Here is a 22,983-nt window from a genome sequence, read left to right as displayed (position 1 = left end):
AAGGAGCCTGTGTCGTTCACCTGAATTTTTTGTTACAATTGATGCATAAAATAATGCAACCATTATACTTTTGCTTAAGTTTCAGAGCTATAAGCCAAGAACTCATTTTACCATTACATGTATGTTCTGTTTTTAACCATGTCAGGCATGTTGGTGAGCAGGCAGGGTAATCGGACACAATTTTAAACTAGATACCCTCTTCATGATTGTGGCCAAGGTTGATTAAATTTGTCTTAGAAGTTTCAGAGTTATAAGCCAAAAACTGCATTTTACCTATATGTTCTATTTTCAGGAAAAAGATTTTTGTAAAATATGACAAAAATTTACAAATAATTGGTAAAAATTGACTATTTAGGGCAATAACTCCTTAAGGAGTCAATTGATAATTTTGGTAAGTTGACTTATTTGTAGATCTTACTCTGCTGAATATTATTGGGTTTACAGTTTATTTCTATATATAAAAATATTCAAGATAACTAAAACCACCAAAATTTTCTTAAAATTAATATTTCAAGTGCAGCGTTACCCAACTACTGGTTGACTGATTTTAAACCTGATGAACATTTGTACCCATGTCAAATTTACTCTAAATGCTTTAGTTTGAGAGATATAAGCAAAAAACAGGTATTTTACGTTCTATTTTTAGTCATGGCAGCCATGTTGGTTAGCAGGCAGGGTAGTCCAACAAATTTTAAACTAGACACCCTTACATTTTGTATAATGATTGTGGTCAAATTTGGTTAAATTGGCCCAGTAGTTTCTTTTGAAATTGCCCTTCAAAAATGACCATATTTTTTCCATTAAATTTATTCAAATTGTAAATGTATTCATTTTCAGATTATCTTAATGCCCATAAAAAATTGAAATAAACTTAATTTTCTTATCTATACATTTTTAAATCTATTAAGTGTTGATCATTTATAGCCTTGAAAATATTTTCAGTCCACTACAACAATAAATATTTTTTGTTTAACTACTATGGCTGAATGAATAGATTCTTTGAAGTCTGCCTTAATGTAGCATCATTTATTGCTTGATACAAAATTTAAAAAAATAGAATAAGAGTGTGTCTTAAAATATGAAGGTATCCACCCAAACTTTCCAATTTTCAAAGTTAAAAAGGGGCATAACTCAAGAATGGTAAATGACTCACAACCTATATTTGAATTTTGTCTACCTGTCGTGGTTCTTAGCATTTTGTTTGAGTTTCATAAAACTTGGATCAGGAAAACTTTAGATTGCAAGAAAAAAATATTGCAATTTTCCATGTTATAAAGGGGCATAATTCTAGAAAGGTTATTGACGTACTGCTGAATTAGACCTTGTCTGCGAGTGAGTTTTTATTTAGAGTTGTGTAGGAGTTTAATTAAATTTCTATAAGTCATACTTAATTTAAAGTGCAGAGACGAAAATGGGATGGTCAGACAGTAAAGGGTAACTCTTAATGCCCCTATTGCCTATGTCTACAGGAAAAGGGGGGAAGAGCATACAAATGATGAAAACAATAATTTGCTTAAAATTCTTGATGTCCTAATTTAAAACCAGAAAATATTATAAAAAAACAATTTTGTATCAGTTGGTTATAAACTGAAAAGATGAGTTTTTTTGGTATTATTTCAAATTCATATTATGAACACAATCATGTAGAATTGTTATAGATCTGTATTTGACATTAGAGTTTTTTGTTTGTTTGAAGAATGCATTTAAAAGTTATTTTGATGACCACAAGTATATTCTATGGTAAATTTTCCTTTATTTTTGACTTATTTACAATTCCAGTAGTATGACTGACGGAAAAATATATTTGACTAAATTTTATTCACCTAAAGTATTGATGTTTTCAGAAAATTTATGGAAAAAGGTAGCCAATAATCCGGTTTTTCATTTATTAAGAATGGTGGTATTATTTTTTTCTGAATATAAAAGATATTACATTTTTCCTGTGATTTCTTTGTTTGGTATAATAATTAGTTGATTTTGGAATTATAATAGTGCTTTAAAGACTTGTTATATTTTATTAAAGACATACATTTCCAGAGGTGATTATTACCAGTAGTGTCTGTGACCTGAGCACTTGCCTAACCAAATACAAATTAGAATGTAAAATTAAAATGTAAAACATTTCCAGTAGTTTTTTCACTTACCAAATAAGTTTTATAAAAATCGAATATTATTAATTAAGGATAACAATTCTTTTTCAATTGTGCTGATCTCTATTTCTTACCCCAGGTGCAAACTTGGACTGTTCCCTTTATTGTGTTTAACATGAACATATAGCTTAACTATATAGTATGCCCTTAAATCAGGAATTAAATTGTTTATAATTAAAATGAATTTTAAATCTGTTAATAAGATAGACACCATGTTTATAATTATGACGAAATTGTCTAATAGATTGGTTTGTAACCATGGAACAGCATCCACCATTTCTACAATCATGAGATACAAACAAAGAGCCCTCAATGATATTGTAAGGCAAGCTTTTTCTTCTTGTGGTGAGTGTAAGGCTCTTGCAATGGAATAAGGGATCTTCCTGGTGAGGTATCATCAACAAAACAGTAACATCTGAACTGGTTTTGCAGTCAATTTTACCATAATTAATCTGAAAAAGAACATTTTAAAGATACTTTATCTTTCAAAAAAATAACAACTTTAAATTTGAATTGTTTGCATAATTTATGATATTTTGCATCTTTTACAACAATTGATTAAGGTAGACGTAAAAACTTTTAGATTCCAACCAATAAAAATCCATAAAAAAAAAATCTTTATAAGCATTTATTAATATATCTCTACCCCTTGGTATCAGTTTATTGTTTAAATTCTAAAAATGAACAATGAACTTATCAAAAGGAAAAATTTTCATTATTGAGTGATTTATCTGGGGAAATACATTATAGGTGTGTAACATCTGATTTTTGTTTTTGTTTTATATCACTCGGAGATACACAGATTAGTTGTTAAACAGACATGTTTATGTAATAATTTTTGATATTAACTTAGTGTTTTGATCTTAAATTGAACATGTTCATATCTCTAATATGGCAATCATTAGCTTGGAACTATTGGACAATGAACAAGCTCCAGGGTTTAATGGTATTCATCCTCATATTGTATTATTTCATACTGCACTCATTCTATTTGAGCAGTCAAAATGCGTTGACTGTATATTTCTTTGTCACATACCGTAACTGACCTTATATCACTTTTCCTCATAAATATTTACCTCTTCAACCTGTTCTTGTTTCCAATGTTACAATGATGAGTGGAACGACTCAAACTTAATTATTTCTTTTACATATTTTGGAAAAACATATTTCATTTGTTAATAATATTTGTTTGAAATCTATAAATGATTTATGTATAGTTGATAATTTAGTCCATACTCAAACAGATTTGTTCACCATCGATTGAGGGTTTCAACAGGTAATGTACAGTTCACTGTGTTGTATATTTCTCCGCCTGATATGAGGCCTTTTAAAGGGCGATTTTTCACAATATTTGATTCAAATAAATAATATTAACACATTAAACAACAATTGAAAATGTTTTTTTCTAGATTGCAGAGCCTCGCATTTCCCTGTTTCTAAGCCTCATCCTTATATCGTTGAAATGTCAAGTCAATGCACTATTATTGTCTATCTATCATGATAAAAGCATGTGAGAAAATCACAGTGAACAAACTTGTCTGGAATAAAAAAAATGGCATACTTACATGGTCATCTAATTTAAAATAAACAATTTCTCCAATGTTTAATTTACTTCCATCCTTCCTTTTCATGTTTCTGATTTCGTCTCCTACATTTCTTTTCACTCCTATAATTTGTTCTAATAAAAATTGTAAAATGTCAATTTATTTAAGAAGACAATAATACATTTAAGTGATATCTGCTAAATTATTTAAGAATTCAGTTTTATTGTATAGAAAATGGTGTTAAGTGTTTCAAGAACAGCTGAACATATATTTCCTTACATTCTTCCTTTTTAACTTATTTATTGACTCATTAAAATACTAGACTTTGACTTCTAATGATTTGACTTTTAATTGTTTAACATTACAGGTGCCATTAGTTAAGGAGAATAGGCTTACAATTCTATAGCATCTGATTTCAACTCCCAGTTTCTTGTGGGAAGTCATAATGCCTAAAACTTTAGCTTTCAGTGTTTTGGTTTATAAATTTATCCTGCAATTAGGTGTCTTATCATACATTAACAGCCCAACAGATATCAACAGGGTGTTCTGTTGTGCAGTTGCAGAGGAGCTGCGATGACAAACTGTTGCAGAAGTATATTGAGGCAAATAAGTTCAAAGGGGCATTACTCCTAGAAAAAAAAATTGAATCAATTTCTTGTCAATATGCACACCTTCAAAGTATGTCTTTATTATCTACCAGTTTCATGAAATTCTGGTGTGTGGTTTAGAGGAGTTGCGATGACAAGAACAGGACTAATAGACTGACAGAAGGACAGACAACGGGTCAAAAACATGATACCCTCTGCAACTTCATTCAAAGCTTGTAGCAACTTTAAAAAAAAATTATTGTATCCAAAATTAAAATCCTACCATCTTCTTTCTGTGTCCTATTTCCCATTACAAAAGTTTGAATCCGTGGATGATTTATCTCTTCAATTGTCTGTTGTGCAGGTTGAACTCTGTAAAAAATATATTACTTTTAGTTCCCCTGTATTAACTCGATCAATTCACTCACAAACAAATAAAAGTCCGAAGTTTGTGAGTGACTTGGTCCAGTTTCTACACCAATAAATTCCTTTAAAAGGTGTTTACTCCTTATTATAAGTTATATGGTTTGCTACTGACCCCTACCGATCCATAGAGGGTTAGTAAAATACATAGGGTGTGAGGCCGTAGGCCTAATCCCCTATGGATTTTATTCACCCTCTATGGTCCGTAGGGGGTCAATAGTTAACCGTATAACGAATTTATCGTTCGCTGGACTTTTTCTGCGGCATTTTACTGAAAAATAAACAATGAAACACAACAACAGTAATAGATGACGTCACCATAAACAGTAGATGTGACGTCATGAACCCCCTATGAAATTTACTAACCCCCTACGGATCCATAGGGGGTCACCACGTGACGGCTTTAAACCAATCAAAACGTGATAATTTACCCGCCGTGCGATAAAATTCTTTAGAATTGGAGATAAGGAATACATTTAACCATACTCATAACCCATATCACACGTAAATTGTATTTTTGTGAACTTGAATAAGCCTAGCGCAAGAATATATATGTTGGTTAACTAAAATATATGTACTTCGTGAATTTGCTATCTGATAAAGAATAAACTACAAAAACTCTTATTATCATTCAAAAAAATGTTGTGTGTTTATTTTTTGATTTAACGATTAATGCTAAGTGAAAAAAGATTTTGTTAACCTCGGTCCAGATTGTGTTATCATTGCCACCATCTTGTTTACATTGGTTATGAAAAGAAGTTAGGTCAATGTCGTCTATCGGGGAAAAAAAACAACATTAAGAACAGCTACACGAAGTTTTCTCGACTAATCATATCAATGTATTCCCAAATATGCAAATCATATAAGAATTATCACATGATAAATGCTGTCCTATACCTTTTCCCATTTGAAAACCATGTCCCACTGTCAATGATATGGCAAACTTCCTCAACATGAGCTAACTTCAAAGCTGTGTCTTTGTTGGCATTGTGGTGGTTTGTAATGCTCTGAAAATGTTTGACTATACCACACCAGCTTTCCCCTGTCTCTAAAATAAAAAAAATAATTATACAATTGTAGGTAAATTGAAAAATATGTCAAATTAATAAGTTGCATTATATAACATTCAGTTCTTAACTTTTACAATTCTGTGTGGTCTGAGTTGTCTTTTTGTCTCTTCATCTTGAACATGTCTTTCAACAATTCCGGATATTTTTTTTTACTTTTCTCAATTTTGAATTTTTTCAATTTGAAAATCGTTTTAACAATTACTTGACTACATGCTTTTATATGCTGGATTATCAATCCTGTTAAAATTCAACAAAATTGTAGTTTGTTTTAAAAAAAAATCAACTGATAAATTAGTACTAAAAAATCCAAACATCTTGAATAGCAAATTAACAAATAATCAACAGCTAGGTGTATAAAAATAACATTTATTTACTTTTACCAGTAGTATAACCTATAGGGACCCCATGAAGTCTGATTTGTTGCTCAGTATGAAGATTATGGTGTATTTTCTGTTTTTTCAATGTTTCTGGAAACTGCTTGTAAATGTTTTCATTAAATTGGTACTGCAGATCACCTAGCCTAGTGAGTTCCGATTCCAGCAATTTCATTTTGTTACTCAACTGAACAATCTGAAAATATAAATATAATAATAATTACTAATGAACCACAAACCCAGTGCTGACATGAATATTAATTATATGGTCATATGTTTAAATTAATTGTATGAAAAAGTATGAATTATTTGAAATACGAAGTATTTTCTTATCCCAGGCATAGATTACCTTAACCGTATTTGCCACAACTTTTTAGAATTTTGGGTCCTCAATGCTCTTTAGCTTTGTACTTGTTTGGCTTTTTACTTATTTTGGTCTGAGCATTACTGATGAGTCTAATTTGCTCTAAATGCTTTGGTTTCAGAGATATAAGCCAAAATCTACATTTTACCCCTATGTTCTATTTTTAGCCATGGCGACCATCTTGGTTGGTTGGCCGGGTCATCGGACACATTTTTTTAAATTAGATACCCCAAGGATGATTGTGGACAAGTTTGGTTCAATTTGGCCCAATAGTTTCCGAGGAAAAGATTTTTGTAAAAGTTAAGACAACGGACGACAGATGCCAAGTGATGAGAAGAAAGGTCACTTGGCCCATTGAGCCAGGTGAGATTAAAACACATTACTATAACACCAGAGACCATAATTCTGTAACTTTTAGAACCAGAACTAAATGCAAAACTTTAAATCAAATATAAAATCAGTATCTTTAAGCACGAAAAAAAAAGTATGGAAAGCTCATACATAGGTTATTTAAATAATAATTTGTGTCACAGTAAGTACTCATTGAAATAGTAAATTATGTGTTAAGCAAACATCAAACTTTACTGTATACTGCATAACTAAACTATTGTTTAGCAACAAACACCAAGAGATGATATGCTAGTTTTCATATGTAATGTATACCTATAAGGGTTTACTTTTATAAATTATTACTTGGATAGAGAGTTAAATTATTGTCTCATTGGCACTCATACCACATCTTCCTATATCTATCTACAAAGAAAACTAGGCCAATAAGTGCCTAATTTTCTGGCAAGAAGTAAATAAACAATATAAGGTCAATGTCAGAAAAATATAAACTTTTTTGTATGAGGCTGAGAAACTGGGGAAGGGTGCAACTTAAACTAATACAATGATAGCTTTTTAAATTGTAACACAAATGTCCAACTTATTTTCATCACTTAATGAACCACTGATTGTGGAGAAAGTGTTCCATGATGAAATTGACATTGCACAAACTATAGCTGTGTTACTTTATTTAAGAAATAAACACAACTAGTTGCAGTATAAATGAGAATATTTTCCTAAGAATGCTTCCTTTTGCTTATGTAATATAAAACAATTTATAGGCGTATTTGTTACAGAAAAACTGGTTTTAGTTTTAGGTTTTGATTTAAAACTGGTTTGGTTTGGTTTTAGGTTAGGTTTCAAAACTGGTTTTGGTTTAGATATTTTTCAACAAATGTAAAGTTTATCTAAAAAAAATGATGTCAAAACAACTTGTTTCTAGACCAATCGGAGAATGGAGCCTTTTTTTTTTAATTTCACAATGAGTTGTGCTTATCTTAATGCAACAACATATAAACAAAATATCACTGACCTAGAAATGAAGTCTTAATCACAAATTTTAATAATTTTAACAATTTCATTAGCTCTTGTTCTCATAGGCTATTTAAATTTACTTCACAGTTTTTAATTATAGTAAGGTTTACAATTTTTTTTATCGGATTGTTATCTCATAAACATTTATTCGTCATCTCAGTATTTTCCAATTCACAACAAATAAAAATTAACAATTTAAAACGTTTTTTAACTGCCAATTTATACAAGATGACAACTGTCCGACTAGAAAAAAATAGCAATAACAGTAACAAATAAATAAAAACGCTGTGTAGATAAAAAAAACACCAAACACAAAAAGGTTATACATTAGTATTGAAAATCCATTAAAAAAATCAATTTGACCATAGAATCTGTATACATTTTTTCGCGACCACTACACTGCATCAACATTGCCGCCATTTTAAATCCTAAACCGAAACCACAAACCACCCATGAACGTGGTTTGAATAGTTTCTGGAACCAGTTTCGGTTTAAGAATAACAAATGGCAAACCAGTTTAGGTTCGAAACTAGTTTCAAACTGGTTCTCATTAACAAATGGAAAGTTTATCAAACTAAAACTGGTTTTGCACTAACAAATACGCCAAAAATAGTTATGATACATGTAAGATAGTTGAACCTGTTAGTTTTACCTACCTCAGACAATAGACACCAAAGTTTTACTATTTCTTTACTAAATCCTGCGTGATGAACTGTAAAGGGTGCAAGTTGTACCTAGATTTAGAAATAAAAATGCTCTATATTAAATATACATTTATGCAGTATTTTTATTATTTCAAACAGATACTGCATATGGTGACACTATTTTACTTGTTGATCGATTAGTTAAAATAGTTACAGATTACAATATGTCTATATAGTTTTAATCATTGGATTAAAAACAAGAGATATTTATAGATTATCGTTGATCACCTCAAGAGATTGATTTTCTTGCTTCAGCTGGACGGGGAAAGTAAGATAAGCAATTGAGTTGAGATGACCAATAATAATCTCTTTATCGCTATTTAGCCTATGAAGATGTTGTTAATTTCCTGGACAACAGCACATGTTCCCTTAATTTCTAGCCATAATTTTCATCACTCAACTCTATTTTCATATCACTGACGACTCCGCTGAGAAAGGAAATTATCAGTCAACAAGATCAAAGGAAAATTCGTAAAATAGCAATAACAGTATATATTCTGGAAAACTGGAAAAAGCAAGGGTATATCAGATGGTTTTTTTAACCCTAATTGGAACCTCAACGTACATTAATTGTTACTATGATACAGTTCCAAATGTGTAAGATGTTATTTGCCATAGGTTTCATGGATAGATGCAAAGTGATGATTATGACAGTCACAATATTTTACATGGTCTGTTTCTGGATTCAACTGCAATTTCCCATGCATTGCTAAGTAATAAGTAACACTCAATTGAAATCACCAATCCACAACTGATTCCAGATTTCTATATAAAACATATAATTCTTTAATGGATTCAGCAATTTAATGAGTTGGCACTTACAAATGACCTGAAGTCTTTCCCTTGGCTTGATTTGTGATATTTCACAAAGTTTTCTCCACATTTGTGATGAAAGCCCTTCCAGTCAGCTGCATTTAACGTTAGCTGTAAAGTTTCCTGTAAGAAAGAACCAGAAGTATTAAAAGAACCAGAATTATCTTCAACTATCCTTAGCCAGCAACAAAACGGTTTTGATTATGCAATCTTTACCAAAAATGTTTTATCAAAGATTGATCTTAAAGTGTGCTGTGATACAAAACACTTCATAAATTTAAATACAATGTATAAACTGGCTTTTTATCAGCTGGAATTCACAACTGTATTCTACAATTTTCCAATAATAGAGACAATTACTCAGGATCCATTAAAAGTAAAGGGAATACATATTGTAAATTCGCCTTTTCAGAATCTAGAGGACTATGGGTAATCTCATTGTTCGTACACCAAAATGAAAATAAATTTACGTCATTGGTTGCATTTCTATTGTTTATCACGTTCTAAACCAATCACAACTTTTTGGTGTACGCTATTGTAAATATTACCCTGAATGCATTAGATTCTAAAACGGTATTGAACTTATTCTAACATTTGCATAGCTCAGTCCAAAAGTCTCAATGGTTAAGTTCAAATATGTATTTCATATTTCATAATTTGTTTCTTTAATGGACAATAGTATATGTCAATTTGATTTCAATGTATGTTCAGTAAATACTAATTAATAAATATAAATATGAAGATGTGGTATGATTGCCAATGAGACAACTCTACGCAAGAGACCAAATGACACAAAAATAAACAACTATAGGTCACTGTACGGCCTTCAACAATGAGTAAAGCCTATATATATACACATTAACTTATGATCAATAATCATTAAAATTTAGTTAATTTTTACATTTATAATTTATAACTTGCTTTCATAAATGTAAGTTGCAGATGTGTCAGTATGATAACATGTTTTCCATATGAAAGAATTTAACAACATTATGTGCCATTATGTGTTTGACCCAATAGAAATAATAAACATTTGATGCTTCAAAAAATTGTGGTTATAATGCACCAATAGATACCATAGCTTGGTGTTGAGATTAGGATTAAGAATTTGAATCACACTAATTAATTTTACTTAGAACATAGACCTGTGAAAAAAAAATTATATTGTAGGCATCCAAAAGAAATAAATCAGACTATTACATAAATAAATTTTATAGTATTTAAAAGAATGATTAGCATTAAAACAAAAGATATCAAGTCACAATTACCTTCTGCTGGTCAGTACAGTTGCCTAGCATACATTTTAATAGGATTGCAACTTCTCCTAAGTATATGCAATGAAGCATATCTGGAGGAATGTCCCTGAAATTATAATTAAAAAGAAAACAATAATTAAACAGTGCAGCTGGTTGTTTAGCTTTAGTAAAACTGTGGATTTCTTGATATCATATGTGATACCAATTGTAAGAATATTTTTATTGCAGTTTTATTATAAATTATTGATTAAATCAATAATGAATCTTGATTTAGGTGTAACAAATTTACAGAATACAAATATATATGGTTCTTAAATTAACTACCCTGCACCTGTACCTTATGATTTATTGTTAACATTACCGTAATCCACAACTTCTGTCTCAGAAAGTTAGACAAAGGGATAGTGATCCAGCGGCGGTGATGCCAACTAACTTTTTAAAAGCTTTATGATCTAAGAAGTTGGAAGACATGCATGTTTCATACTTTGTTTATGCCTCATGTTCATAAGCTTTTGCCTGTCATACGTCCATTGTCCTTAACCTCACTTTCATGGTTCAGTGATTATTTGAAAAAAAAAGTTCAGATTTTTTGTAATGTAAACAATTGGCAGAGCTCAGCATTCTCAACATTCCTGTGTATGTGTGGGCATCACAATATATATGAAGTGTGCATGTCCAAAGCTAAGTTTCAATTTTCAGTGCATGTAATTGTTTTTGCTTCTTGTATATATAACTATAAAATGATTATATAATATTGTAATTCTAATAATGCTTTCACACCATATATAATAATATATAATAAAGTCATGCATACCTGTGTGGATCCCAATGAGCAGCTTTGTTCATTTCTTCAGCCAATATTTTCTTTTTTATCCCAGTCATTGTTGATGTTTCTGTACTATTTTCAATCTCTTTTAGAATTTCCTCAGTTTTATTTTTTGTTCTTAATTCTCCAATAAGTAAGTGGTTATTTCGATACTGACAAAAAAAGGAACAAGATAAAATATATATGATTAATATTTAGTCATTGGGTTTTTGTAAAAAAAAAATGTTATCCAATTCAAGACCATCAAATATAGGACCTGAATAAATTAGCAGACTGGGAACATTGATGGCTCATAAAGTTTAATGCAATTTTTATGTAACAATTTTTTTCATTGGCTAAAAGTTACCATCAAATCCACAGTTGACCAGGGGTAACTAAGGAGGGACCCGCCATTTTGAATTGATTGAATCAATAAATGTTCAATTACTAATATCATCGAAAATAAAACAACACCTACCTCGAATTCACTGTTTTAAAGTAATTTTATCCAAATTTGAATCGCAGAGGTAACGTAATAACCTCCAGTTTGTAAGTTTTCATTTGTATGACGTCACGTTTAGCCATGACATCTTCGCGCCAAAATCATTCATGAAGTTTCGCAGAATTTATTTTGTATGTCAAATTTATACATTTTTTCAAGCTTTATTGTATTATTTCTTTTTGTAATGTATTAGAATCGGAATAACAGTACTGTAGTTAAAGAGTTGCTACCGTTAATTTTGATTTGAAGGCCGCAAATCTCCGTTTTACTGTCTCCTCTACGCGTCACCAGTAAAACTACATTTGCGACCGTCAAATGGACAATTGAAGGTGGCAACTTTTCAACTACAGTACTGTTATTCCTTAAATGCAATGTCATTTCTATCAGCAAGAAATGATAATGATCAAATTCAAGGGGAGATAATAAATATTTAAACAGGTTGTTAATGCAAATCAGTCAGTTTCAGTGCTATTTTGTGAAATATCAAGAAAAGTTTTGACGTATATTTACAATTGGTAGAGCTAAACATTCTGAACATTTTTGCCCCTTTCAGATTTTCAATATTTATAACAGCTTCAAAATAATAAACAAAACTTGCTTTTTACCCTTATGTTCTATTTTCAGCCATGTAGGACATGTTGGTTGGCAGGTGGGGGTCATCAGACACATATCTTAAAACAAGACACCCTAATAATGATTGTTGCCAAGATAAGTTCAATTTGGCTAAATAGTTTCATAGAAGAATTTTGTGAAAGTTTAAGAACGATGGCAGAAATTACCAAGTGATGGCCATGAGGGCTAAAAGAGGATTTTAGTTTTTGGACAAGTAATCCAAAAGAGCTGTAAGCAGTGTTCATGAACTTTTGGGAACTGTTTATAGCTATTGACATGAATTTCATATTGTATAAGTCATAGATTTAAAACTGTGTCCTGTAGACCTAGCTTATTTCAACAGAAGAAAAAAAGAAAACAATTTATCATATGTCAATAAACCTTTATAATATTACACAGCAATGGAAAAAAGGAAACCTGAGACTATTGTTGACTCAGATACTATTTATCAGTGATAATATTTATCATTAATTGTCTTACCCTGCAAAATCTACAGTTTTCTTTAGCTGCAGCACCCATGTGGTGACAAAATTCTGAGGCCATACTGTTGTCCATTAACCCAACTGCTATTTGGGATGTTACAATAACATTTTTATTGTAAGCTGCACCATACATTACTTTTCCTTCACTAAAATTTAAATACATTGATCAAGTTTGGGATTTCATGTATTCTGATTTGACTCAAATTCTCATATTTGATTTATAACAATGTAAAATATTTATCCAAATTATAAAAATTCTAAAATAAACAATATAATAGCTCGATAATATGTAGCTTCGTTTCTTGTGTATTTTAGTCTAGATGCCATATAAATAACTGTCAATTGGACCACTGATAATAAGCGATATAAATCATAGCGCTATAGACAGTTAACCAAAAATCGATGCAAACAATTTGAAAGAACAAACATTAAGCATTCATTTACATGGATATAGGAAGATGTGGTATGAGTGCCAATGAGACAACTCTCCATCAAAATCACATTTTATAAAAGGAAACCATTATAGGTCAAGGTACGGTCTTCAACACAGAGCCTTGGCTCACACCGAACAGCAAGCTATAAAGAGCCCCAAAAAATGAATAGTGTAAAATCATTTAAACATGTATATTTATTTAATGAATTGATTAAGGCAAATTAATTAATATTTTTCAATTGATTTGTTTTATTGTCCTATACAAGTATATATATGGTTTAGGTGGGGATCGGGCCCATAGTGTTCTAGTTAACCCTTCCCTTATTCAGGCCCCTTAAAATACCCCTAAATAGACCCCAATGCACAAACGAGAGATCGATGACTCCGCTAGACATGTTATTGAGTTCTTTTCAATGTTTGTCTCTGTTCAACCTAAATCTGATCAAATAGAGATGAAGTACTAGCCATTAGCAACTACCACCTTACAGGTGTTGCTCTACACTGACCCTCTCTTGTAAAAATATACACATCAAAGAGTCTTTTTCTTGAAAGTATATTTTTTTTTCTATTTTGCTAATTAATGTTTACACTTACTAAAACATGTCATTCAAATCATTCACCACAGGTGTAACGAATGACCCGTCTTCTGGTTTTGTTACTCCAATGAAATGATGTGATGATTTCTTCATCTTTTCAGAAGTTGGTAATCCTGCCAACTGAAGAGTCCACACACTTAATGGGTTCCATTTTTTTTACCTGTATAATGTTTATATAAGTAATTGTCTTATACAGTCTAATGAAGTTTATGTAAGCAATTGAAGGCTTGTGTACACAGCTTTGATCATGTTGATCAACAATGAAAAAAATCCATACAGTATTAACCACATGAAAAAATGTCACTATTCAACTGAGAAAACAAAATGTTTTATAACAAAACAATTTACGAAAAACAAATATGGTTTACACTAGTTCAGTGGTTTCATCAGAGAAGATTTATTTTCATATTTAATGATAGATAAAGAACGATCCACAATGACAATAACTTTCACTAACCCTTTTGGGGGTATTGATACCTGTTATCAAATCACTATTTTAAAATTTAAATAATTTTACAATTTCTTGCATGTTTATACTCTATGTACCTGTTACCACTTGTGTCATCTACAAATATATTTATAGGAACTGTGTATATGTCCATGTCTAGCTGTTTTGACATCTCAATCAGATTTTGTACTCTTTCAACATCATCACCCTCATACACCTAGTGAAGAATAATAGAAAGTGAAACAAACATCATCCAAAATACACTAAAAACTTAATTGATTTTTGACCTAGTTTTCTCTCAAATTTTTTGAGAAAAAAAATAACGTTTCATGTATTTGCCTCATCATATCTGTCATGTCATCTGTCTTGCTGAAGATAATTATGTCTTTTTGATTCCATAAAAATAACCATTCAATAACTTGACAAACAGATTAATGAGTAATGTTTTTGCTTTCCCTGCTAAAGTACTTACTTTTTTGTATAATGATTAGTGACTGAACATATGTTTTTCTTTTAAACTAGTGGCATACTTTTTTTAAAATTTATTTTATTGGTAATTTTTGTTTTAGTAATTACTTATATATAGACGTAGTGTCCCGTATGAAATAAGTAGTAGGATTCCACCTAGACACTTGAAGGAATGTAGTAGGAATCTACCTAGAATCAAAGATTCTGTATAGAAAGTAGACGGACAGGGAAAATGAACAAAATTCTGACTGGATTTTTTTATTTTCTCACTAGAAAATCCTACCATCTAGCAGGAATTTTAAAAGTCTGTATGAATTTTTTTCTGTTTTGAAAATCTTAAGTGGGAATTTAGACAGGAAATATGATAAGTTTATTCATTTTCCTACTACAAGATTCCTACCAGAATTTATTTAATCCTACTAGAAAATGTTTTTACATGGAATCTTTTTAATTATCTTAAACTGGATTCCTGTTTGCTAATGACACAAATTTTGCTGTGTTGAATGCAACCAAGTTCCAGTTCACAAATTCAAAAGTTGGAGGGTAGAAGAATGAAAAGTTGTGTTGGAACACAACGCTGCAAGGATCAAACAACTACAATATTGAAATATGAGAAAATATGGCTCATGTTGATTGAAGGTAATTTTTATACTTTTAATATGAAATTTATTATCTGTTTGCCAATATATATTAGTTAATTAAACAACAGTGCATAACTTTCCTCATTATTTGTTCATAACTCTTTAATTTCATCTAATCAACATTTTTGTCCATCTACATATATAACACAATTTCTAACGTGAATACATCACAGTTTCCTAATACATTTCAAAAGTCTTTTTTTTTAATAAATCTATTCCAGACATTTCCTTTGTTCTTTGTTGTTGAGATTCAAACTTAAATGATTGACCCAGTTGTGTATTTGTGAATATACACTTACATTTTGTATATTTTTAGATTCCTACTAGAAAATATGTTTTTTCTATGTGGAATTTTGAAAAATTCCTACCAGGTTTTTCTAGTAGGAATTTTATTTTCCCGCCAAATTATTCCTAATAATTTAAATATTCCTGGTAGGAATATACAATATTCCTACTAAGAAATTCCTGCTAATTTAAATTTTTCGTCTTATAATTTTCCGTGTGGATTCCTACTGGAGTCTGACTGGAATATAACTCTTTTCTGGTAGGAATTCATCACAATATTCCTACTATATTCCGTGTTCATTCTGTGTGAAATATTTCATACACTAAACATCGGCACTAAACACATTTATTTAAAAACCAGTTGCTGGCATGACACGGGTTATGTTCTTCTCATATATGTTATGATGGTATGATACTAAACCCCTAACGGGAAGGATTGTGCCTGATATTCATATGATGAAGACCTAATCTATTAATCAGTTTAATTGAAGTCTGGAGCTGGCATGTCAGTTAACTGCTAGTAGTCTGTTGTTATTTATGTATTATTGTCATTTTGTTTATTTTCTTTGGTTACATCTTCTGACATCAGACTCGGACTTCTCTTGAACTGAATTTTAATGTGCGTATTGTTATGCGTTTACTTTTCTACATTGGCTAGAGGTATAGGGGGAGGGTTGAGATCTCATAAACATGTATAACCCCGCCGCATTTTTGCGCCTGTCCCAAGTCAGGAGCCTCTAGCCTTTGTTAATCTTGTATTATTTTTAATTTTAGTTTCTTGTGTACAATTTGGAGTTTAGTATGGCGTTCATTATCACTGAACTAGTATATATTTTTGTTTAGGGGCCAGCTGAAGGACGCCTCCGGGTGCGGGAATTTCTCGCTGCATTGAAGACCTGTTGGTGGCCTTCTGCTGTTGTCTGTTCTGTGGTCGGGTTGTTGTCTCTTTGACACATTCCCCATTTCCATTCTCAATTTTATTATTTAATTTTGATCGCATCATCATCAAAATATAAACACACAGGTATTAATCTAGTAGCTCATAATATTTTTTTATAACAAACTCACATTTGTCTGGTCCAACTTCAACAGATCATTTGCTATCACAGATATATTTCTTGTACTACAAATAGAGATTACAATTATATTAAAACTCACAGTTACCAAAAGATACAAACATAATAAACATTTCCTGAAAATATCTATTACTTGTACTGCTGAAATTTTTGTATATGATTTAATTTTTACATCTAGATATGGTGAGTTTGAATTAGTAACTTAATTTCAGAAGTTTTAATGTGAACCAAATGATTACATTACATGTATGTTTCAGAAGAATCCGTTATTTTGATTGGATAACAACGCTTGTTCGTCATACTAGAATTCACCTTCATAGCCCAAAAGTTCATATTGACACGTGCTATCCCAAAAAGTGCACAGGTTATTTAAAGAAATGATAAAAATAGATTGTCCATTGTCATAGCGAAAAAATGTAATTATAAATATTGAATGCTTCTTTTACTAATTTCATATGGTTGTAAAAGCGTTGACCATGCGCACATTTTTAGAATGAAGCGCTTCCACGCTTCATACAAAATGTACTTCGGTCAAAGCTTTTACACCCCAATGAATTTACTTTTACACCCCAATGATTTACTTTTACACCCCAATAAATTTACAAAAAGAAGCATTCAATTCTTAAATGAAACTGTTTACAGAGATCTCCCCTATTGATAACTGGATTTAAACATTTTTAACTTCACTTGTCCTATTTTCTCAGTTATTTTTATTCACTGGGACCTTTTAATTTCTTCTATTAAAGAGAAATCCCATCACTACCTGAGTAAAAAAATATCCTTCATGTAGATGAAAGTGCATATATCAACTAAAATAAACAGCTGCGCCATGAGCGCATGATACGCCCGTCGTCTTGTGTGTGAATTTTTATGCAATAAGCATAAATAGTTTCTGACATACGGCGTGACATGCGAAAACCCCCTTTTTTTTTTACAAAAAACTCAATATCACTAAAATAAAATTTTGAATCAAAACCAATAAATTACACAGATCTTTAGATTAATATAACTAAGAAGTGTGTAAAATTTTAAGCAATAATCATAAATCGTTTTTGAGATACGGAGTGACATGTGAAAAAACCCCTCCCCTTTTTTTTACAAAATACTCAATAACTCAAAAATAAAATTTTGAATCAAAACCAAAAAGTATACAGATCTTTAGATTAATATAACTAAGAAGTGTGTAAAATTCTAAGCAATAATCATAAATCGTTTTTGAGATACGGCGCGACATGTGAAAAACCCCTCCCCCTTTTTTTACAAAATACTCAATAACTCAAAAAAAAATTTTGAATATCACCAAAAAGTATACAGATCTTAAGGTAAATATAACTAAGAAGTGTGTAAAGTTTTAAGCAATAATCATAAACTGTTTTTGAGATACGGTGTGACATGTGAAAAAAAACACACACCTGTTTTAGTTGCTAAGTCCTGTAACTCAAAAAGTTTTAATCTTATTTTCACCAAAAAGTATACAGATCGTTTGACCATCAAAAGAAACAACTATGTTAAGTTTCATGAAATTTGGATAAGTCATTCTCAAGTTACGGTGCGACATGTTTACGCTGGACAGACAGACGGACAGACGGACGGACACCGGACATTTGTATACCATAATACGTCCCGTCAAAAATTGACAGGCGTATAAAAAACTGCATGAGTGCATGTTGTATTTATTCAATATTATATTTTCAATCTGTTCAAAGTTAATAATTAAAAAAAAAATGCAGATTCACTGGTTTGATAGCAAGATAAATTCCTGCTACACATTGAAATAACCATGCACTGTAATTTTAAGAAGAAAAAACAGCATTTAATGATGTTCAATTGCTGTCTTCAACTTTTATAATGTACACAAAATGAATGTATACCAGTTCATTATTTTATTTCTCTTTACATTTGTAGTGTTTATACCAACCTTTCACACTTTACAGATGCATATACTTGATGTGTATTTTCAAATTCCTAAAAAAACATAATAATAAGTGTCAATGACAATATAGGATGTAGTTGCCATGTCTAAACAGATGACTGAATCTGAGCTAAAGAAGTCATATACAGTTATAAAAATATTAGATACATGTGTGAACAAAGGTTTTCTTACATAATGTGTTTGAATTTAAAATGTGTTATTTGTTTAAGGCAAGATCCACAACTTTCGTTCATATATATTCAGAATTGTTACACTTAACATGCAATGATAACATTTTAATTCAATTATACAACGTACAACATGTCAGAGTAGCTGTACTTTATTGACTTAAAATAACCTTATTCCTGTGTCATTTGGTCTCTCAGAAGTGGAAATAACATTTCTTCATTAAATCTACATTATTACCTGGGAAAAAAACTGAACAACAGTCCCACACTCTCCATTTGTGCCATTCTATATTCTTTCTGAAGATGAATTTTTTGCCATCAAAGACTTTATTTCAGTCTTCCACTTGCTTCCACTACTTTGCCCTTCAAAAAAGTTGCTTTGTCTGGGAAATCTATTTTTGAAAGAAAAAAAATGTTTTATAAAGGGGCCATCATCAGAGGAGGAATGGAAGATTAATGTTTGCACCCTTTTAATAAAGATACAGTAACTGTGATAACTGGTGGTTCAGAGTTAACCTGAGCTGTTCAGTAAACAGGCTGTTCCGTTAATTGGCGGTACAGTTATCAGGTAGATCAGATATATATCAGGTGGATAAATATGAATCTTGTTGATATCTAAACAGGTTCAATTATCCCTGTCAGTGAAAAATCCCGATGGGATGTTCAATGGTTACACATGTTACAGTACCTAATCTTTATTAAGCTAATGTACATGTTACAGTTAACATTTTGACATGTTACGGTAAACATTTTGACATGATACGGTAAACATTTTGACATGATACAGAAAACATGTGACCTGATGATATAACCCAAATTTGGGCTTGAGCATTGGGTATAGGATGTTTTAATTATTGATGAAGTACATGGTAGTCACTAAGTCTTGATCTTTGGCTTATGATCAGGGGTCGAATTTAAGCTTTTATGTATACTGGCCAGCCGGACCAGTGGACTGAATAATCTACTGGTCCGGGTGCAAATCTACTGGTCCTGCAAAAATTACATTAATTTGACACTAATATAAATGATAGATATTTACTTTTATTTTCGTGCTTTCTTTTACATATGTTAGACAAGAAAAAGAGAGAGTCTCCATCCTGATTTTGATAATGGCTTTGATAATCTCAATGATTTTCTTTATCAAAATCAGTATCAAGAACAGAAAAAATGTCAACATTGTCTTCCATGTCATCACAATCATCAAGACGACCATAGGGCGCCTGACTGGGTTGTCTGGAGCGCTGCCCAGAATTGCCACATTTGAATAGCCGGGACAAATTTTTCACTTGTTATTTAATTCACTACATTGCGGTCGACTATATAATTTAACAATTCGCGATCTTTTTCCAAGGATTTTTTATATTAACGTTTCCTTTTGTCAATTTCTTAAACTTTATTCCGATCTTCCTCTTGAAAGACACTTTTTTATTTTTTTGTAGAGATGTCCTTCCAAAAATTTCCACATTTTGTGTTGTTGTGTAGGACGCTCACGATATTAATTAACTTGATCAATTGTAATACTTAGTACCGCCAGTACAGTGTAATTGATTTTGCAGGTAAAATTGTTTGCAAACAAACCGATTTTGGGATGCAATCGGAGTTTTTTCGACAAATTTCTACTGGTCCGCCGGACCACCAGCTGACAAAATCTACTGGTCCAACGCAAATTCTACTGGTCTCGGTCCACCAGACCAGCGCCAATTTTGACCCCTGCTTATGATACACCTAAATATCAAGACTTGAAATAGTATATTACATGGTAGTTTACCAGTATTTCATTTCAAGCTTTGCCCAACTAAATCTTGATAATTGTAAAGAAAATCTGTACATATTTCAATATTTTTAAAATTCTTAACTTTCTTTTCTATAAATAAATAAAAAATTTCAAAGAACCATTAAATTGTTTGTGACTGTTGAGTATTTTTCTATTATAGCCATTATCTTTGACTCATGAGTTTGAATGTCCCTTTGGTATCTTTCACCTCTCTTTTAGACTTAAGATAACACTTAAATAACTTAAAGCTGATGAAACAATTAAGTGGTAGGCTGGTATAAAGAATAATAGAAAAATAACATAATGAACTACCTTTGTAACTGTATTGCTGTGTTTTTCTTTGAAAGCTGCATTTCAATTATACTAGATGGCTTTATGTAAAAGATGTCTTTGTCGGTATCTTTATTAGAAGACTGAAAGAAAAACATTAAAGTTTGTCTTTAATCAATATAAATTGCCTCTCCTGGTCCCTATATTAATTTCCAAACCCTTATTAGAAGACTGAAAGAAATAACATTAAAGTTTGTCTTTAAACAATAAACAATTATGGCCCGTTGAAAAGGTGAATATCCAAAATTGTCAACACAAGAAGGTTATTTCAATGAGGGCGCAGCCCGAAGTGAAATAACTTTGAAGGGTTGACAATTTTGGATTTTCATGGATTCTAAGGGCCACAATTGTTTTATGATATACCGAACTAACAGTGGAAGGGCATTTAGAACACTTACTATCTTCTTTACATAACAAACACAAGCTGAGGTTTGAAAATACATTTGTGTTCTGGAATTTCTCGAATGTACAACAAAGGTAGAATCTTTTTGTAAAATATTGATGGGCCTGAAAAGGACCGTTTATAAGAGATATCATTGGCTGCTGGCACTCTAGTCATGTCCAAAGCCTTATTTCCTCGTCTCTCGATAGGCTGTCAGTGTAACGTGAACGATGCCATTTTGTTTATTTACGTCTGTGACGTCATTTTCATGGGAGATAACTCAAGTGCAAATCTAGACACTCAAAAGGTTATTCGCCGGTGAGTGATAGGGTCATTCATCGCTGGTGTAAATTTTAAGGGTTATTCGTCCTCCCTTGCAATTAAATGAAAATTAACTGAATTATTCCATGTCACGTGATAAGGTGTTACCCAATAGAATTGTTTGTAATATATGTAAGGTATAATAATATAAATTGCCTCTCCTGGTCCCTATATTAATTTCCAAACCCTATCATTTTATAATCTATCCATTATTATAATTCAAACAAGGAAACTTAACTGCACAATTCATGCACAAAGCAATAAACCAAAAAAAATGACAAATATGGCATAATTATATTCATCTTACAGCTTTGTAAGATATTGAAAAGTTCTCTGAAATTCTTAGTATCATAATTTTCTGGTTTTTTGTTGAAAATTTTGCATGGTCATATTAGCAATTTGTGATTGTGCTATGGAATTTTCTCTTTCTGACTTTTCGATGTTCATCTAAAATTTGTAGTGGTAAAATCATGGCAATTTTTTTTTAAATAAGTAATACATTGTACATTATAACATACATACATTTGTAGGGAAAATTTCATTACTATCCATTTTCAATTAAAAGTATTCTAAAAATAGCAAATTTGTCAAAACAGCTAGATTACATGTATCTTACCACTGATGGTTTAAGTTCTAATCCTTCAATGTCAAGATTCCATATCTTATGGAATGGAGGAATACTCTTTATATTGTCTTCAACTACTACTCTGATTATGTGTAAAATAAACTTAAAAAGTTCTTGATCCTAAAAATAGAAAGAGTTGCAATGTACATCATTGTTCCAGGTTTGGCGAAGGGTTTGGTTAACCAGCAACTTCCTGTATGTGGAAGTCTGCATGCATGTAGTTCACAATTTTAGTGGTCATCTTTTTTGGCTGTTAAATTATACATCATATTTGTTTTTCATTTTTAATATTTTGTACAGTATAAATTAAATCAGGCCATTAATTTTCTTTTTTCTATTGTTTATTATTTGTCATTTCTGGGCCTTCTATCATGATATAGCTTACTTTGATGCATTAGTTTTACTCATAGTTGAAGGTTGTGCATAGACATGTAGTTGTTGTCATTTAATTATCAC

The 22,983-nt window shown here is 31.0% G+C and overlaps 1 protein-coding gene and 3 long non-coding RNA genes across 4 annotated transcripts; all 4 read right to left on the bottom strand.

Moving 5' to 3' along the window:
* Nucleotides 1-1,560: 1,560 nt before the first annotated feature.
* Nucleotides 1,561-6,278, bottom strand: LOC127702903 (uncharacterized). The gene is made up of 5 exons (XR_007982566.1): nucleotides 6,155-6,278; nucleotides 5,602-5,752; nucleotides 4,565-4,653; nucleotides 3,716-3,828; nucleotides 1,561-2,602 (listed from the first exon to the last, which is right to left on the bottom strand). It is a non-coding gene; the product is annotated as an uncharacterized LOC127702903 (long non-coding RNA).
* A 22-nt stretch (nucleotides 6,279-6,300) lies between these two features.
* On the bottom strand, nucleotides 6,301-9,499 carry LOC127702902 (uncharacterized). The gene is made up of 3 exons (XR_007982565.1): nucleotides 9,401-9,499; nucleotides 8,531-8,608; nucleotides 6,301-6,344 (listed from the first exon to the last, which is right to left on the bottom strand). It is a non-coding gene; the product is annotated as an uncharacterized LOC127702902 (long non-coding RNA).
* A 1,145-nt stretch (nucleotides 9,500-10,644) lies between these two features.
* LOC127702894 (uncharacterized) lies at nucleotides 10,645-14,229 on the bottom strand. Its single transcript, XM_052207200.1, has 4 exons — nucleotides 14,076-14,229; nucleotides 13,047-13,194; nucleotides 11,462-11,625; nucleotides 10,645-10,753 (listed from the first exon to the last, which is right to left on the bottom strand). Exons 1-4 carry the CDS (start codon nucleotides 14,168-14,170, stop codon nucleotides 10,645-10,647), a joined length of 516 nt encoding a protein of 171 aa, XP_052063160.1. The 5' UTR covers nucleotides 14,171-14,229.
* A 5,225-nt stretch (nucleotides 14,230-19,454) lies between these two features.
* LOC127700946 (uncharacterized) lies at nucleotides 19,455-22,652 on the bottom strand. The gene is made up of 3 exons (XR_007981779.1): nucleotides 22,519-22,652; nucleotides 21,182-21,282; nucleotides 19,455-19,487 (listed from the first exon to the last, which is right to left on the bottom strand). It is a non-coding gene; the product is annotated as an uncharacterized LOC127700946 (long non-coding RNA).
* Nucleotides 22,653-22,983: the final 331 nt, after the last annotated feature.

This window comes from Mytilus californianus, unplaced genomic scaffold, assembly GCF_021869535.1.
Source record: "Mytilus californianus isolate M0D057914Y unplaced genomic scaffold, xbMytCali1.0.p SCAF_5, whole genome shotgun sequence".
NCBI classification, from domain to species: domain Eukaryota; kingdom Metazoa; phylum Mollusca; class Bivalvia; order Mytilida; family Mytilidae; genus Mytilus; species Mytilus californianus.
The sequence above is the reverse complement of the archived record's forward strand: the minus strand, read 5'-3'. Positions and strand labels throughout refer to the sequence as shown.

Bases quoted from the DNA above. Each gene is read 5' to 3' on its own strand.
- LOC127702894 (XM_052207200.1), bottom strand. From the start codon at position 14,170: ATGAAGAAATCATCACATCATTTCATTGGAGTAACAAAACCAGAAGAC. The intron at 13,195-14,075 runs GTAAGTGTAAAC...TTTAAATTTTAG, and splicing joins GATTTGAATGACATGTTTTA to TGAAGGAAAAGTAATGTATG. The intron at 10,754-11,461 runs GTATGCATGACT...TTATAATTTCAG, and splicing joins GCTCATTGGGATCCACACAG to GGACATTCCTCCAGATATGC.